Genomic DNA, 18145 nt, shown 5'->3' on the forward strand with positions numbered 1-18145 from the left:
TGATAGAAGAGGTTTAGGGAGCCCTGTAAATTGCAGGGGTTGTGGCTCCTCCTTCTTTGCTCCAGTTCTTCTTTCATGGAGGCCTAACCTGAAGGTTTCACTCCAGATAAGTCACACTCCTTCCCATGTGGAAAAACCATCATTCTCATTGCCCTGACACAGCAGCATGTCCACAAGCATGCTTTCCACACTGGAGGGCAGTCTTCTCTGGTGAAAGGACCTCCTCCCGCCATCTTTGTATCCTTGAACAATTGTCTTATTAGAATAAATTCCCGACACAGTACACATATGTGTACTCACAGATTAGTAATGAATCTCTGGCTGTAATTAGCTCTTCTGGGAAGTTAAGCTTCCTTTTGAGCTAACATAGGTCACAAATAATCTTCCAGACTATAAAGAGTAAACAAACCTGTGCTACATACTGGGTAAGACTGATGAGTGAGATTCAGAAGCTAGTGTCTTTATAAACTTCACAGCCTGGTAACAAGATCCTAAGGCTGGAACTCAGATGCTCTGATGGAGGTTTTCTTGGGGATGGGGGTGGGTGAGAATGGACGCTCCAAGGATACAAAAAAAGTGTTCAAGTGGGCTATCTAGAAGGAATGGGTCCTTTTTCACTCTAGTAGTTTATTTACCTAATAAGGGCTGGCTTGATTTCTATTTTTAGAAAAATTATTAAAGATAGTTATTTTTCAACAAAAGTATTTATCTCTAAGCCTGAAATGCAGTTTCAAATTAGTTTTTAAGTTTTGTGAACTATCATATAAACCATTTATTATATAATACTGATATATGGAATTAAATCACTCTTGCAGTAAAGAATTTGAAGTGTCTTTAGTAAGAACTTGTGAATGAACCACATAGTAGATATGGTTAACATAATTCAATTGTCATTACATTTATAGACACAATTATGGAAGTAATTGGTGTAATTAATAAGAATCTATGAATAATTGTATCTCAACTAATGGCCAAACACAATACATAATGAAGAGAATCACCCAGAATTCTCCATTAAGCTTTCTTTAACAGAATGAATTTGTTGAAAAAAAAAAGAAAGAATAGATCTGTTGAAAGAGACCTTGTTCTGTTCTCCTCCTAGGGTTTCCTCACAACTGAGAGTATATTTTTGTAAATACTTCAAAACATTTCCAGTTTAAAAAAAAAAACAAAATCAGAAACATACTGCAAGGTGGATGCTGCTGCCTCACACCTGTAATCCTAGCTACTCAGGAGGCTGAGATCTGAGCATCAAGGTTTAAAGCCCATGTGACTCTTATATCCAGTTAACCACTAGAAGACCAGAAGTTGCACTGTGGCTCAAGTGGCAGAGCAGCAGCCTTGAACTGAAGAGCTCAGTGACAGTACCCAGGCCCAGATTTCAAGCTCCACAACTGACAAAAGAAAAAAATAGTGCAAAAGACTAATGTCTTTTCTTTGTTTTCAATTTCTTGTCTTCTCTAATCTCTAATCTTTGATCTTCCATCTTCCTCCTCTTTCCTCAAGATTGCTTGAGGAACTCTTTTCTGGACTTCAGTATTCCTGCTGGTGCTCCTTGTCCTAATAGCTCCTCTGTTCACATATTCATTCTGCAACTGTCATTTGACAACACTATGCCAAGGTACTGGCCATAGCTTTTTTTCCCCCCTCTATATGACTTGGTTTCTTCTAGACCTTTGGTATTTTTCATTCTTCTCCTTAAAATCATCTTTGATTTCAAGAGATGCTTAGTGCTCACCTAACAGGCCAGTATTCCTCAATGTTCTTTCTAGTTCTCTCTCTTCAGGATTCAGTTCACCACTTTTTGAATCTTCATGATTCTCAAGCCCAGATACTCTTCTGCAGTCAACTTCTAAACACTCCCATACAAGAAGTTCCTCAGACAGACAAACTCAGCATGCCTCAAAGTCTACATACAGGTTATCCTTCTTGGGAACCTGTTCATCTGCTTATATGTTCTATACTGCAGTTTTCCCCCTCTCCTCTCAGTTATTTCCATTGCCAATATCCAATTTGTTCTCTAATTCTTTTGGCTCCCCCTTTGAACTCTTTAGGTTTAAACCATTCTAGACTGGAAGTTGGTTATAGCATCTTAATTGATCTTCCAGTTTTCAAGATCCTTTCATAAAACCATTTCTCTTTTCCTCCCTCCATCCCTCCTTCCTTTTTTTTGTCAGTGCCTGGGCTTGAACTCAGGGCCTTGTGTTCTCACTTAACTGTCTTTCTTAAGGACTCTACCTCTTGAGCCATACCTCCATTCCTGGATTTCTGTTGGTTAATGGGAAATAAAAGTCTCTTGGGTATTTCTGCCCAAGATGACTTTGAACTTTCATGTTTATATCTCAGTTTCTTGAGTAGCTAGGATTATAGGAGTAAGCCACCATCACTTGGCTCATAAAACATTCTTAAGTTTCCTATATTTATTGGTCTTACTCTTTTTCAAGACTGTGCTTTAAGCATCTCTTCCTTCAAGACTGAGTTCCCTTTTCTATGTCAAGACTTAGTTATCTATCCTATCACAGTAGTCATACTACTGAGAGATGTTTTTCTTTCCTCTCTCTAACTAGGATGTAGGCTTTGGAGCATAAGGCTGCTGCCTGCCTCTGAATAATTACTATCCACAATGTGCACATGCGCGTCACTGAAAACAGTAAAGTAGGTGTTAGTGGGCATGTGGGGGTGGTGCTTGGCTTATTTGTTGTGGAATGTTCTGTTTTGAGTTTACTTTTGGTTGTTGGTAGGGAAGAAGGAAAGCACAGAGGCATATTTCATGAAACTTGCCAGACTCTGTATAGCCCATGCATTTATAGTTAATGCTTGTATCTCTAGGTCCCCCCTTTCATTTTTAATGGACAAATTTGGAAATTTTACAAACCCCATACCTGGCAGCAGGTATAAGATTATAGAATACAATATTGCAAGACAAGGGCTAATTTGTTGCCTGTGGTAGAAGGTGCTGAAGCTGGAGAATTAGTTGTTTTTTTTTTGTCATTTTAGATCTCCTCTCTTATTATTTTTGGAACATTATTTTCAGAAGATTTGTAGTTCATATACAGAGATATAAATGGCTCACATAAAGCACATCTCTATATTTTTCTGATTTACAGGTTGTAAGTTCTAACATGGGTGAGGCCTGTCAGATAGAAGCTTGAAACATTCTCCTGTTGCCATCCCTTGAGCCCTGGGAACATTCAAAACACAAATGAATGGAGGATCACTGGTGGTAGGGAAGGCCTCATGTCCTAAGACCTTCCAACATCTAACCCAGCTACAGTCTAACAGGGGAAAGAGTTCTGAGTCAATTTGGCTTACACATCACTTCAAATGGGATGTCTGACATTAATGTATTCATCTGGGAAGAGAGAGAGTTTAGATTTGTTTTCCACACCTGTAAAATAATAGATGCTCAGTAAAGATGCCCTCAATGTTTTCTATGACCTGAGTAGAAAGATATAGAACTAAAAAAACCTGTTCTTTCTTTTAATGGACCTATATCTTACTTTATTATTTATCTTGATATAAAAGATTTCAGATTTGGCCAAACTGTATTCAGTAGCAGTTGGTATTGTATGGCTTTCTTTGTTCATTTGTCTTTTTAGTTTTTTTTTGCCAGTCCTGGAGCTTAAACTCAGGACCTGAGCACTGTCCTTGGGCTTTCTCAAGGCTACAGCTCTACCACTTGAGCCACAGAGCCACTTCTGACTTTTTCTATGTATGTGGTACCAAGGAATCGAATCTGGTCTTCATGTGTGCTAGGCAAGCACTCTACCACTAGGCCAAATTCCTGGCCCACGTTTTTTTGGTTTTTGTATCACCTGCTGTCACCTGTATTTCAGAAGTGCTTGCCCATCTCAAGTTCTTCACTCAACCTTAGAGTTCCATGAGCACATGAGATGATTTGATTCATTTCAGATTTAGTAATCAGAAAAAAACTTACCGTGATTAATTGAACGTATCAGCTTCCTGGTCTAATAGATTCATACTTATTTTTTTAAAGAGAGAGTTTCACGTGAATAGAGGAATTATTAACTTATACCAACAGTATTCCAGTGTGATCCATGAAGGTAATTTCACTTTTTCAGCTGTAGGGATGTCAGAAACAAAAAGAGGCATCCACAATTTGCCTTCTGCTGCCATTTCACACCTTCTCCATATGCAATGTAGGCAAAAATCTGCCTGTACTTGCCAAATCTAATCTTTCTGCTTTTACTGTTGACAGTTGAGATCATGAAAATAAGATGCAATGGAGTTTGAAAAGCTGGATGTATTCTCACTGGATGAACTCCTCGGTGCTGGTTTTCAGGAAGACTGTGGTTTGTCCACGGCTGGTTCAGTCTCTCTGATAGACCTGATGCCAGTTGGCTAGCTGGTTTACTTTAGTTATGCACATTGACCAGGCTTCTATCTTTCTAAAATCCAGCTCCAGGGAGATGCTTGTAAGAATACATCTCTAAAGAGGTCATGTGATTGACAGCTAATGACTTCAGTACATTTGTTGTTTGGAAAAGGCCTAGCCTTTCGACAGAACATCTGTTCAAATGCATAGAAAAATTCCCTGGCCATGGAAAGTCAGACTGAATGAGTTTAACCATGAACTTGGAATGAACAAAACATAACACAATATTGGAAATGGTGTCTGTACACAGCTGGGTTCCTTCCTGTCTGGGTAACTGGAAGCTGGATGTTGGCCTGCAGTTTGTTTCTCAGACTTTCTGTGGGGTTACTGACAGTCTGGAGGCAAGCAAGACACATGGGGTCAGAATTGGATATTCTGTGTAGGAGGAACAGCCGTGGCACTTAATTTAGACAGGAGAAATACGTTCATAGCTGTTACCTAGCTTAACTCAACTTTGGGAAAAAATTCAGGTTTCTGAAACCAGTAAGGTAGAAGGTGGTTACATAAAGAAGGCTTATCTTCTTCATGATGAAGTCAGTACACATCTTTCTTCAAAGGTCTTATTTAAATTTTCTATTTGAAGCTCTGTCAGTCAATGTTAGCGGGGTAAGGAAAAGGTACAATCGTTTTGGAAGACAATTTGGCAATATCTTTTAACACTTAAAATGTGTATTTTCTTTGATCTGGCATTTCTATTTCTGGGAACTGGTGTGTGTGTGTGTGTGTGTGTGTGTGTGTGTGTGTGTGTGTGTGTGTGTGTGTGTTTTAAATGGTAGAATTTTCTATATGGACCCAGAGGAAGCTTTTGTACCATTTTTAGAATTTTGGAAAGAACCCGGATGCTCATCAAGATGCTGATTCAACACACCATGGAGCAGCTACACAATGAAATACAATACAGCTGTTAAAGGTTTAAATGTGTTGATAAATGTGCTAACATGAAACATTTGCTAAGATAATAATCAATAAAAAAGCTTGATAAGAATAGTGCACTGAAAAAGAGAATGTGAAAAGTGATAAAAGTGGTTTATTGCTATGAAGGGAAATAATGTCTCATCTTACATCTCTGTGTATGTAATGCTTTGAATTGTGAAATAAGTTTATGATTTAAAATTTCTACAGTGGTAAAAGTCTATATCAGTCACTAACAGGGAAAATCTATCTATCTATCTATCTATCTATCTATCTATCTATCTATCCATCCATCCATCTCCATTCTGTCAAAGGTCTATTCTATAGTAACTATGGAACATACCATTTACTATGTTTTACCACATTAACGAAGAATTGGGCTGTGATCTGGATGAAATAATACATAGGCTTTTTGTGTTAGGCGCTACGGCCCAGAACTGCTGACAGCTTTCCTAGCGATGGATTAACTAAGTGCGATATCAAGTGTTCAAAATGTTTCAGTGGACTGCAAGCCGGTGTCCGCTACTATATTTTCCTGCTACAAAAAAGTAGGAAAGAATCTGGGCTGTGGGATTGGATGGAGCAGTAGGTGTTGATTATCCAAACACTCTTCTCTAGTGGCTCCTCTGGATTCTCTGAAAAGGGGACATTCGTGGCTTTCAGAATGCCTGATTTTCTTGCTTTTTGGTAAAGCGGCTTGGACTTTCCTTGAATTTCCCCAAATATGACATCAGCACCTGCTGGATTTAAGGAAAGTGGCCAAAGCTCACATTTTCTATTAAGAAAGGCCTGGCTACACACTGCTACGGGACTTTAAAATATTGGGGAAAGTGTTCCCTAACACCACACTGCATCTTTTTCATGTTGACAGAGCTTCTGGATTACCTCTCCTGAATGGCTCTAAACAGCTCTACCCTGACAATCACCCACTCCTGCCATCTACAAACCTCTCACATGCTGAAGCTCTTGGAATGTTCTCTTGGCTTCCTTGTTGCAATCAAAATTCATTTGTTTCCTGACAGACACCTTTCATAGGGAGTCCTCAGATGTGGCAGCTCCCTGTCTCTGAGCATAGCTCAGTTCTATAGTTTTAAAGAATCTTTGAATTTTGCTGGGAGCTAGTGGCTCATGCCTGTAATACTAGCTACTCAGAAAGCTGAGATTTGAGGATTGGGGTTTTAATTTCCAATTAGCCACTCCAAAACTGGAAGCAGAGCTGTGGTTCAAAGTAGAGTGCTAGCCTTGAGAAAAAGAGCTCAGGGCCCAGGCGCTGTCCCTGAGTTCAAGTTCTACAACCAACAAAGAAAAGAGTGCTTATATTTTATTTCAAATTTCCATTATTGCTCTGTCTTATCTCTCTCCCAAGTCCAGCCTTATACATATTTCTTAATATTTTTACTTGGGTGTCTCAGGGCCATCCTGAACTTACGATGAGATCTCAATTTCTCTCCTATAGCTTGTTCTATTCTCAGTTTTTCTCACCAATCTATGACATGGTTATGTGAAAGTGAGATTTCCTTACTCTGAAGAAAGTAAGGAAAGTTGCTTATCTGATATCTATTCCCTTCCCATTTTCCAGTGACAAGACATTTACTGGGAAATGAGTTGCTGTGTGACTCACTAAGCTTACTAAAATACATGTTCAAGCTATCTTAGACCTAGTGTATTCATGTGACTCAGGTTGGGCAAATGTTATTGGAAGGATCTTCCGGGATAATTCATTGGAAAGAGGACAAAGCACCTGAGGAAATTATTTTTTAACTTTCTGTGTCCTTTGGAATGCATGTAGCTTGGACCATGAAGTGTCCTTGAAGGTGACATCTACTAATCATACATAATAGGAAGTAACAGGATGCATGGGAAGGAGCCTGGGTTTTTAACTGTTATAGAATTGCCAGAAGAGCAAACTTTTGATTTAAGCCACAAAAATTTCTGCTACAGATAGCTGCAGGAATCATGCCTGATATATGAGTGCATGCAACACTGCCTTATTCATTCAAGCAAGGGTTCAAATGGATTGCAGAAGCCATAGATCATACAATGGATTTGTTTTTAGAGCTACATTGTTTATTTTTGATGGTACTGGGTTTTGAACTAAGGGGATCAGACTTGCTAGGGAGCAGTTCTAACACTTAGCCCTGCCTCTGGCTGTTTTGTGTACTGCCTATTTTGAGAAGAGGTCTAATTTTTGCCTGGATCCAAGTCTAGATTATGAATTTCTGATTATGTTTCCTATTGTAGCTGAGATTAACTGAGATTGAAGGCACGTGCCTGTTTTCCTTTCCCTTTTTTGTGCTAGTTCTGGGGCTTGAACTAGGGTTAGGCACTATTCCTGAGCTTTCTTTGCTCTAGGCTAATGTTCTACCACTTAAGCCATAGCTTCACTCTGGCTATTTTGGTAGTTAATTGGAGAGAGACCTCATTTCCTGTCTGTGCTGGTTTTGAACTAGGATCCTCAGAGCTCAGCCTTCTGAGTATCTCAGATTAAAGTTGTGATCCAGCAGTGCCCAGCTCTACTTCCTTCTTTTGAGATGGACTTTTACTTTTTGCTTTTTGGACTGGTTTGATTGAGATTACAATCCTTTTGATCTGAGTCTCTCAGATACTTGGATGACAGGTCACACACCATTATGTCCAGCTACTGGTTGAGAAAAAAAGTCTTGCCAACTTTCTATGTGGGCTGAGTGACCTTGAATCATAGTCCTGCTGAGCTCGCCTTCTCAAGGCACTAGAATTTCAGGTGTGGACCATCACATTCAGTTATGCAGGGATCACGTCTTGGGCAATGGAAATTATTGCTAAATATTCTAAAATCCAATTCACTTTGAAAGAAAACTGGATTACTTCAGTGCAACAAAGAATAATGAATGCAACAAAGAATAATGTAGTGCTTCTGTGCTTTGGAAATAAGAAGAGTTTACAAAACTCAGCCATTTAGGATCCCATGATTCATGTAAGGCATTAATAGTTTCTTCGCTTGGTAAAGAGGCTGTTAGCTGTGGCTTAATTCCATTAAGGAAAGTAAATTCTACTTCTTTACATGACAACTTTTTCTACCTTATTTTTTCCTTATGCAAATGAATAATGACAACCTTTCAAAAAAGCTTAATTACTTTTTCTGCAAATGGCCTCGGTTATGTGGCAATGAGGTGGGGACTATGCAGCCAGTCTCCTCGACATCATTTCTTTGAAGGATGGGAGTCAGGATGTCTGTCTGCCTCTCCACAGGTCTGCATAAAAATTAAGGTTTTGCTGCCTGTGGGTGGAAAGTCTTCTCCTTTAAATCATCACATCATTTATTTTGAACTAACTTCCTTCATTTTCATTTAGAGTTATTCCTAGTAAAGGAAACAAAGATCAATTCATGGAGAATTTTGGGTGAGGCTAAGATGCGCTTTGGGCATCTGCAAATGAGCAAGAAGCTGTGACTTACTAAGTGAGCCAAGAATTGAAATTGCTCTCTTAAGAACACATAGCATCACCATAGGAAAAGACCATGGCTTTCCATGTAAGGGGGAAACCAAGGTTCCTGAGAAGCCATAGGCTAGGATCACTCATTTGAGTCTTCAGAAATGTCTTGTTAGAGAAGCAAATCTAGGTCTTGGGAGAAGCAAAGTCACTTATCATCATGCCTCGCAAAATAATTTGTGCACAGCAGGTGCTCAGTTATTGTTAAGGGACCACATCACCAAGGCTGGTAAATGGTGTGTTGTCATGGGATACAGGGGTAGGCAATAAGGACATTGCCTATTAGGTAGAGAGTGGGCTTCCTAGAGTCTCACTGCTCTCAGTTCTCAAGGCTGAGTGAAATGCCTTCTACAGGGCTTCCCCAGAAGCCACCTCCATGCCTTACACCCATCACCTCTCTGCCTATGGCTCCTAACAGGTCATGAGTGCTCAGGATGGCTTTGATCTCCATAGGCCCTGCCTAGAATCTAGCACTGGGTTTTGATAAATGAATTAGGGAGTGAATAAATGAGAAGATGACAATCTGTCTGGTTTGTGGCAGAAGATGGAGGGTGTCCAGGGAACTGCTCAAGGATCGACCTTATACATGCCACAACTTTGTTCAATTTCTGAGAGCAAGTACATTGTTTAAGCCAACCTTCCTTTTTTCCCTCCCTCCCTCCCTCCTTCCCTCCCTTCCTCCCTCCCTTCTTTCTCCCTCCCTCTCCTTCCTTCCTTCCTTCCTTCCTTCCTTCCTTCCTTCCTTCCTTCCTTCCTTCCTTCCTTCCCTGTTCTCTTTCTCTTTCTCTCTCCCTCTCTGCCTTCCCTTCTTTTTCTTTCTTTCTTTCCTTCTCCTCTTCCTTCTCCCCCTCCTCCCCTTGGTTATACTGGAGTTGAGCCTTGCACTTGCTAAGCCATGCTACCTGCTAGCCTACCCCCTCCTTTTTTCCCTTATTTGCTTTGCTTATTTTTGAGATAGGCTCTTATGCCTTGCATAGACATCTGTTTAAATTGTGATCCATCTATTAGATTTCCTCTTGAAGTTGGTATTATAGTCATTCATCATCAGCTCCAACTTCTTTCAGTAGGATGGACTTTTTTTTTTTGGTCAGTTCTGGAGCTGGAACTCAGGGCCTGAGCACTGTCATTGGGCTTTTTCTTCAAGACTGCCCTCTGCCACTTGAGCCACAGCACCATTTCTGGCTTTTTTTTATGTATATGGTACATATACATAAATTGAACCCCAGTCTTCGTGCATGCTAGACAAGCATCCTGCCTCTAGGCCAAACTCCCGGCCCGATTTGGATGGATTCTTAGCCTTTTGGCTAGATAGATGGGTCCTTGCCCTTCTATTCTAATTTATTTTGTTATTATTATTTTTTGGGGTGGGTTATAGGGCTTGAACTTGGCCTGGGTGCTGTCCCTGAGCTCTTCAGCTCCAGGCTACCGCCCTATCCTTGAGCCAAGCCCCACTTGTCATTACTTTTTTTTCCTGGAGGTTAATTGGAGATTTGTGAACCTTGATCCTTAGATCTCAGCCTCCTGGTATTTCATGGAATCAAATAGCCTTTTGGTCTAAACTTCCCCCAAACACCTAGCAGAATAACTTGCAAATAATATGTGCTTAAAAAAATGAACTGATTACTGGGCACTATGGCGAAAATAGAGAATGAACTATACAACTTATGGCTGGGGATGGGAGGGGAAACTGGGAGAGAGCATGGGAAGGGAAGGGAAGGGAAGGGGAAAGGGTGACATTGTTCCAAAAGAAATATATTCTTTTTAATTTTTTTTCCAGTCTTGGGGGCTTGAATTCAGGGCCTGACCACTATCCTTGGGCATTCTCAAAGCTAGCACTCTACCACTTGAGCCACACCACCAGTTCTGGCTTTTTCTGTGTATTTGGTACTAAGGAATTGAACCCAGGACTTTGTGCATGCTAGGCAAACACTCTACCACTAGGCCATGCTCTCAGCCCCAAAGAAATGTACTTTTTATCTGACTTATGTAACTGTAACCCTTCTGTGCATCATCTGTATAATAACATTAAAAAATTAAAAAAATAATGAATTGAAGATGTATATTCAGGATAATTTTCTATGTTTCAATTCTTCTTGCATATGGGTGCCATATATACTGCACTTTCCCAGTTGATCCACTTAGGGAGGAAAAAACTCAAAGGAATCATTGCAAGTACTGCTCTAACACAGTGTCTAGATTCCTGGAAATGGCTATAAATAATGACTCAGTATATGAGCCCCAGCCACAACTCTAAAATTGTGAAAATGCTTAAATGGAGGGAAGTACTTCCCAAAGGCTAGCCAATCCACAGCTACTGCCCCACGTATCTTCATCTGAATTACACTTCTTTAAATTACACAGCTTAGAAAGATCATAAGTCACAGATGTGGTTATTATTGTTTTACAAAAAGTGAGAAGCTCCTGAGAATTTGAAGAAGTCATGGCTGGGTATCACCGGGTTGGAAGGTAATAGCTGGGTTTGAGTATCTTTGGTGGTGTCCCAAAATTTGGTTGCAAAACCTGCTTGTTTGGGAGGCAGCTTTGTTGGTACTAGAGAGGGATTGACATGAGTTTGGGAGACTTTTAGTCTTTCAGAGGGTCTTATTCTAAATGAGTATTTTTTTCCCAAATAGATTGCTTTCAAAAGCAACAAATAAGTTTAATGACTTTAATTTCAAACATACACGTTATTATTTTTAATATTCGGAACTGAAATTTTTCTATACAACAAAGCCATTTCTAAATGAGTATGTTAAGAAGTCAGATATCCCACACACTCGCCCTCTTTATGGCTTACTGAAAGTTGCAGGGTATTGTAGAATGGTGATGAGGAAATTATTTAACTCAATTCATGAGCTCTCCCTCTTATTTAACTGTAAAACATTTCCCCTCGCCCGAACTGTAAAAAACCTAGCTCTAGTATAGACTAATATATCACAGATTGCATTTTCAACCTATGAACTTGGTTACTATTGGATATTTTCACGAAGGGAGATTCAGCTAAGAATGGGACACAATAGGTTATGCATGAAGGGAAGGGAGTATCAAGAAGGGCTAGGAATGCTAAAGGTGATCTGTGAGGGACACTAAAGCCGAGATGACAGTCTTGCTGAACAACAGTGTTTGCTCAGAGAGATGTGAAAAGAGAAAATAAAGGATCAGTAAGGGAGAAAGGAGTCACTAAGGTGAGAGGGAGACAGAAGATACACTGGTAACAGGAATTACAGGTGGGAGGGCAGCAGGCAGGAAGGAGCATAGTCAGACACTGGAGATTTGTGACAGGTCAAGAAGAAGCTAACAAATCCTCTTACCCAAGACAGAAACAAAATAACTGGATTAAAAAGCCTTCCTAAAGTATGGAGTGTTGTTTCTGTGTCTTGGGGATAGATGCCTATTCTTTTTTTTTTTTTTTTTTTTTGGCCAGTCCTGGTACTGGGCTCAGGGCCTGAGCACTGTCTTTGGACTTTCTCAAGGCTAGCACTCTACCACTTGAGCCTCAGCACCACTTCCGGCTTTTTGCTATGTATGTGGAGGGTACTGAGGAATCAAACCCGGGTCTTCGTGCATGCTAGGCAAGCACTCTACCACTAGGCTAAACTTCCGGCCCCTAGATGCCTATTGTTATTGATGTTTTATTTTTATTTATTTATTTATTTATTTCAGTTGTAAGACTTGAACTCTGGGCCTAGACGTTGTCCCTGAGCTCTTCGGCTCAAGGGGTAGGGTGGCCTACCCCTTGAGCCACAATGCCTGTTTTTACAGATAGAATTGTGTTTTTCTTTGCTGTGTTTAAGGGTCTGCATTTCTCCCCAACATTGCTAGGGCCCAGTCTGAAATTCTAACAGTAGTCTGTTCCCTTAAAAAAAAATCACAGTGGTTAAGTGAAAGCACAAGAATAGCAACAGGGAAGAGCCCAGGTGTGGGGAAGCCAGAATGAGGGAGGGGCTGAGAAGTTCTTCTTACCCAGGATTGTCCGAAGTCTACTTCTAGCATGCGAAGCAACTAGGAGGTCTTTGGCAAACTAAGGAAACTTAGGAATACTGGAAGCTAAATGCAAGATATGCAACACATTTGGGAAATTCTCTCTCATTTAGAAAAAGTTAGCAAATTTATCTACCAGGGTACCTTGTGATCTCTTGTCAGGATGAGTGTAAAATCGTGTTAAAAACCCCTAATGGTTTTGCAATTTACAGATACTACATACTACTCAAAAGGTGGAGGTGTAAAGTGGAGGCGAGGAGAGTAGAACTTGATTTATAAGATTTTAAACTTTTCAAATCACTGTACCATGACAAATTTAATTCAGAGAAATTGATTCTGTCTGTGACAAGACAGTCCTCTGGGATTGTACCTAGAATTCATAAATTGGGTTGGGGGCATGTTCAAATGGTAGAGCAAGTGACAGGCCTTGTAGTCAAGCCTCCCCTCACCCCCAAATTGTATGCAGCTACTGGGTTCTGGTGGCTCATGCCTCAACTATTATCTATTGGGAGGCTAAGGGTAGAAGGTTCATCATTCAAGGCCAGTCTAGGCAGAAACGTTCTTGAGATCCTATCTTAAAAATAACTAGCAAAACAGCCAGGCTGCAGGTATGAACTAAGTGGTAGAGCTCATTTGCGTAATAAGTTTGAGGCCCTGAATTCGAACCCTAGTACTGATGAAAAAAAAAAAACAGAACAGCTGAAAGAAATTCTCTTCTTTTAGGGAAAATGGTTCAAATGATATGCTAATGTCACAGAATGGAATCCCTAATGTAGAAAATTCTAATAGCTGGAAGGGTGGCCCAGGTTTGAAGACTACTGTTCTCAATCGGTAAGGACTGGAGCACCTGAAGACAGACCTGCATCAGATGCAGGAAGCAAGCTGGTTTGAGGTACGCAGGTCCTTTAGGATCTCTCATTCTTTTGCATAAATGAAGAAACTCACTAGGCCCCATTCTGCCTCTAAATGAAGGGCACAGGTGTAGTAGGTGGATGTTTCTCTATATGTTGATATGAGCAGGTGGAGAAAGAATATGAGATAGTATTTGTTTGGGTCTGCATCATGACACCATTTCTCTGAGTGTGTTATACAGTTGGGATGGTTTGGATTGTTTGAATGGAATAACATGATTACCCATGGTATTGCACGTCTCCGATTTAAATAAACACAATGGCAAAAAGTAGACAAAAATGCAGAAGGAAGAATTAAGTCACACAATGTCACCGAAGTCATGCAAAGAGGAAAATCAAAAGTAAAAAAAGAAAACAACATGGGCAAGCAACAGATACCAGAAATGAAACAAACAGAAAAAAAGAAAGAAAAGCTGATACATACAATTCTAAAATCATTCTTACCTTCTTCAGTCATTGTGTCATAATATTTTAGTTTTCCATATGATCCAAGTTCTACAACATCACAGTAAAAGACACAAAGATAAGGAACGAGCTATAAGGCAAGAACTTTGTTTTTACACATTCTTAATTAATCAGATTCAGAGTTATACTGTCAAATTCGGCAATCGTAACTATATGGAGATGTGCAAACAGGCCATGTGGCAGACAGCTTTCACGGCCCATTTTCAGAAATCACTTAAAATGTATTATTCTATTGGGGGTAGGGTGAGCTCTGCATTACAGAATTGGACATAGTTGTTTTTTTTTTTTTTTTTTTTCCTACCATTCAATGACACAGACTACTTGGTAAGAATATTTTACCCCAGATCTCATCTAGCCCTGTAATTTTGATTCAGGGCAAAATAGAGCCTTTTGGACACTGACATTTGTCATGAATAAGCAGGGCCTGTCGTTCATCTCACGGCTTTTTTTCCCCCAACATAACCTGAAGAACTTCCTAAAGAATATGGAAGCTACCTGGGGAAAAATCCAAGCTGAAAAACAAAAAGAAAAAAAAAAAACAACCATAGATTTTAGACTGTCTATTGCTGATCTCAAATTCTGGATGGCCTAAAACACTGTCAGGTATTCTGGGAATTGCGGCTACTGTATATTTGTAAGGAAGCTCATTTGTCTCAGGTGACCAAGCAGTCTAAAGAGCAGGGGCCCAGGGCAGCAGGACCCTTCCTTTTGAGTGCAGATGGAAACTACAGGCAGCCAGCCAGCTGTTCTGAGTCAGCTTGTGCCACGGCAGCTGGAGTGGGGGTGGGGTGGGGGAAGAGGAGGTGACGATATACCACAGCTTTTCCCCTCTTACTTCAGTTTAAAAATAGAAACTCTTATATTTGCTCTTCTGAGAATCTCATTTTTGTTTTGAGCAACATTGTGAGAAGATTAACAATATTTATTTTCTCGATCATAACAGTCTCCCAATAAACTTCACGAAATTAATTAGACTCCAGAGATATCTCTGTGATTCTGAAGAATGCTTCTACAACCCATTAACTGAGGCAGCTGCTGGAGATCCATTGAATTAACTTATAATTGATGGGTTTGTGTACAAGAGGAAGGATACAACTTGAGATGCAATAAACATTCTTGTATATTCGTATTATACATACATTCATTCCCCCCTCCACATGCCTAAAATATACCTACAGTTATTTTAACATGCACAGGTACAACATTATGCTCTAGAGGAGAAAAATTACCCCATCTTTACAGTTTTGCAAAAACTTGCCTATTCTGACGTTTGTTAGATATATTATAAAAGATCCAGGTACTTCAGTAAGAAACTGAATTTTGTGTAAATAAGAACTTTTCTCCCCATGACTTCTGGAGATTATCTTTTCCTATTTCAGGAACAGATGTCTATTATACATGCAATATTACACTAGCTGGGAATTTATAAATGATGTAAATACCTTTATAAATGCTAAACAGCTGTTCATAGCAGCGACACACATGTATGTATATGTAATCTCGTAGTAAGCTGATGAATGATATCAGCCAACTAATTTTTTTTTTGTAGATTGCCTTCCTTCTAGTTAAAGCAGTAGAATAAGCTGCCGGCATTCACATTTATTTGCTCAGAAAACAGAACACTAGTGACTGTTTGCATGGTTGGGTAGAAACCATACCCTATGCAGTGAAGACACACCATTCCATTTTCCACAGATCTCTCTTTTTAGATGCAACTTTCCCTGCATGCACACATCTGCTCCATGCAGCAATTCCCAACATCTGCTTGAGCCAGATGATATTGTGCTTCACCTCATCTCTTGTGGAAGCAGGCATGAACAAATGCAATCGTCTTGTTTCAGGGTTACTTTGTTTACATAGAACTGAAGTTGTTTATGTCTGAGAAAGCTCACATTCATATATTTTTGCCACTGTGGCTAGCAATAGTTAGCTGTTTCTTTGGATGATGAATAGGACAGAGATAAGAATGAGACACAGCATACCAACAGTGAGGCTAACAATGGTGACATTAAGAGCAGTGAGAAACTGCACGCTAGTAATGCCATGACTACTCAAAGCCCAATACAGAAGGAAGGAGTAGAATGATAACTGCCCAGGCAGAGAGAATCGTGTCTTCAGCTTACTAAATAAAAAGGCAGAAAAGATGGAAGGAGAATGTAGCCTCTTAGAGCAGACTTGACTGGCAGCAATGGAATGGAGAGATGACAAGTTTATCAGCCACATCCTGAGCAAAGCAGGATATCCCTTTTCTCTGCCCCAGGGGGTTTGCAGAAGGTAGAGTGTGACATGCGATATATGACCTGCACAAACGCAGCATGCATGTATAAGTGAGATTCCATCACATGCCTGGCAGGTGTGCTATGGATGCCCCAGGGAAAGCAGCCTCAGGCACTCTTTGTTGACAACCAGAGTCCAGATCTAGCCTGTCTGGAGAGCCTGCTAGGTATGAATGAGAACTATTCTATAAGAAACACGGCTTCTAAACTAGCATATTCTCCATAATTCAAACTGGACTGGATCCAAGTTGAGTTTCTTTAGGATAGGAGGGAGGTTGGAAAAAAGTTCAAGAAGGTATATTTAATTCCATCTAGCAGTGATCAGTTGAGCACGAGGCAAACACGGTTGGAATAGTGATAGTGAGTTAGTAGATAGTATTCTGGGTACCACCTGATATCTTTTCTTCATGACATTTTCTTAAGAAGCTCTAATGGCCTGAAACAGCCCTCCGGTATCCTGAGGTTGGTGTTTGAGGTAAGCCTGCGTTAGGATCATGGATACTGCTTGGTGGCAGTACTTACATTGTATATACATTTATTTGTGTATGGGAAGGTAAGGGAAAACAAGATGAGTGGGAGGGGTGGGAGGAAGGAAAGTGGAATAAAAAGGAAGGGGCAACAATGTTCAAGAAGTAATGTACCCATTACCTGATGAATGTAACTGTAACCCATCCCAACAGTAAAATAAAATTAAAACAATAAAATATTCAAGTGACATACACAAAAACAGAAATTAGTATTTGGGGATCCTAACATCCTCCTTTTTGGATACAGATTTCTTCCAAACTGGCCTTTCCCCCCCCCATTTTTCCCCTCTTCTCAGTTGGAGGCTTTTCATCAAATCCTAGAGGTGGTAGCAGCAGGAAAATGATTCCTCACATCTGAGGTGTCAAATAGAAAACCAATAGAAGGACTTTTACACCAATTTCATTTTTTATTAAAATGAAAGCTGGAGGTAGTGGAGTCAACAAGAACAAATCATTTATTATTTAAGTGTTAGTTGATGAGAAAAAATAATTATCAGCAGCGATGTTCATTGCAGCACTATTTACCATAGCAAAGATATGGAACCAACCCAGATGCCCCTCAGTTGATGAGTGGATCAACAAGATGTGGTATTTGTACACAATGGAATTCTATGCTGCTGTCAGAAAGAATGACATCACCCCATTTGTTAGGAAATGGAAAGACTTAGAAAAAATCACATTAAGTGAAGTAAGCCAGACTCAAAGGAACATAGGCTCAATGGTTTCCCTCATTTGTCATAATCAGTAGAAACCTTGGGCTCTCCTAGCAGAGATTTGCAATAGAGCAAAAGCTAGATACATAAGACCATATAGTATGACGCTAAATGAAAGGACCTCTAGAATATAGAAACAAAAGCCATATAATGAGTGATTGTTGTCCTTAATGTACTATGTTATCTCTCATCTCTTTTGCTGTCCCTTGGTTATCTCATATTGTTACAGTATCTCACTTTGTTATCTGATATATTGTATATATTTGTATTTGGTTATTTGAAATTGGATAGGGAAGGGAGGAAAATAAGATGAGGGGTGGGGTGGGGGGGAGGGAAATGGGTACCAAGACTTGAGAAAGGGTATCAATGTATGTGAAGCAATGCACCTTCTATCTGGCGAATATAATGTAACCCATCTATTAATTACAATAAAAATATATGAATAAAATGACAAAAAATAATTATCAGTTACTTTCTCAAAGAGCTAGCTTTATTT

The 18145-nt window shown here is 39.8% G+C and overlaps 1 protein-coding gene across 5 annotated transcripts in view; it reads right to left on the minus strand.

Moving 5' to 3' along the window:
* Slc24a2 (solute carrier family 24 member 2) overlaps positions 1–18145 on the minus strand; it is a 233696-nt gene that overhangs the window by 44125 nt on the left and 171426 nt on the right. For 4 of the 5 annotated variants that reach the window (XM_090330047.1, XM_090330049.1, XM_090330048.1 and 1 more), the window contains one exon: positions 14113–14163. The exons of the other annotated variant lie outside the window; for it this stretch is intronic. In XM_090330047.1, coding sequence (XP_090186173.1) covers positions 14113–14163 — 51 coding nt within the window. The remainder of the gene's footprint in view (positions 1–14112; positions 14164–18145) is intronic. 5 annotated transcript variants of the gene reach the window in all.

The sequence above is a fragment of the Megascapheus bottae genome, chromosome 3 (genome assembly GCF_031878675.1).
Source record: "Megascapheus bottae isolate mThoBot1 chromosome 3, mThoBot2.hap1, whole genome shotgun sequence".
In the NCBI taxonomy this organism is placed as follows: Eukaryota; Metazoa; Chordata; class Mammalia; order Rodentia; family Geomyidae; genus Megascapheus; species Megascapheus bottae.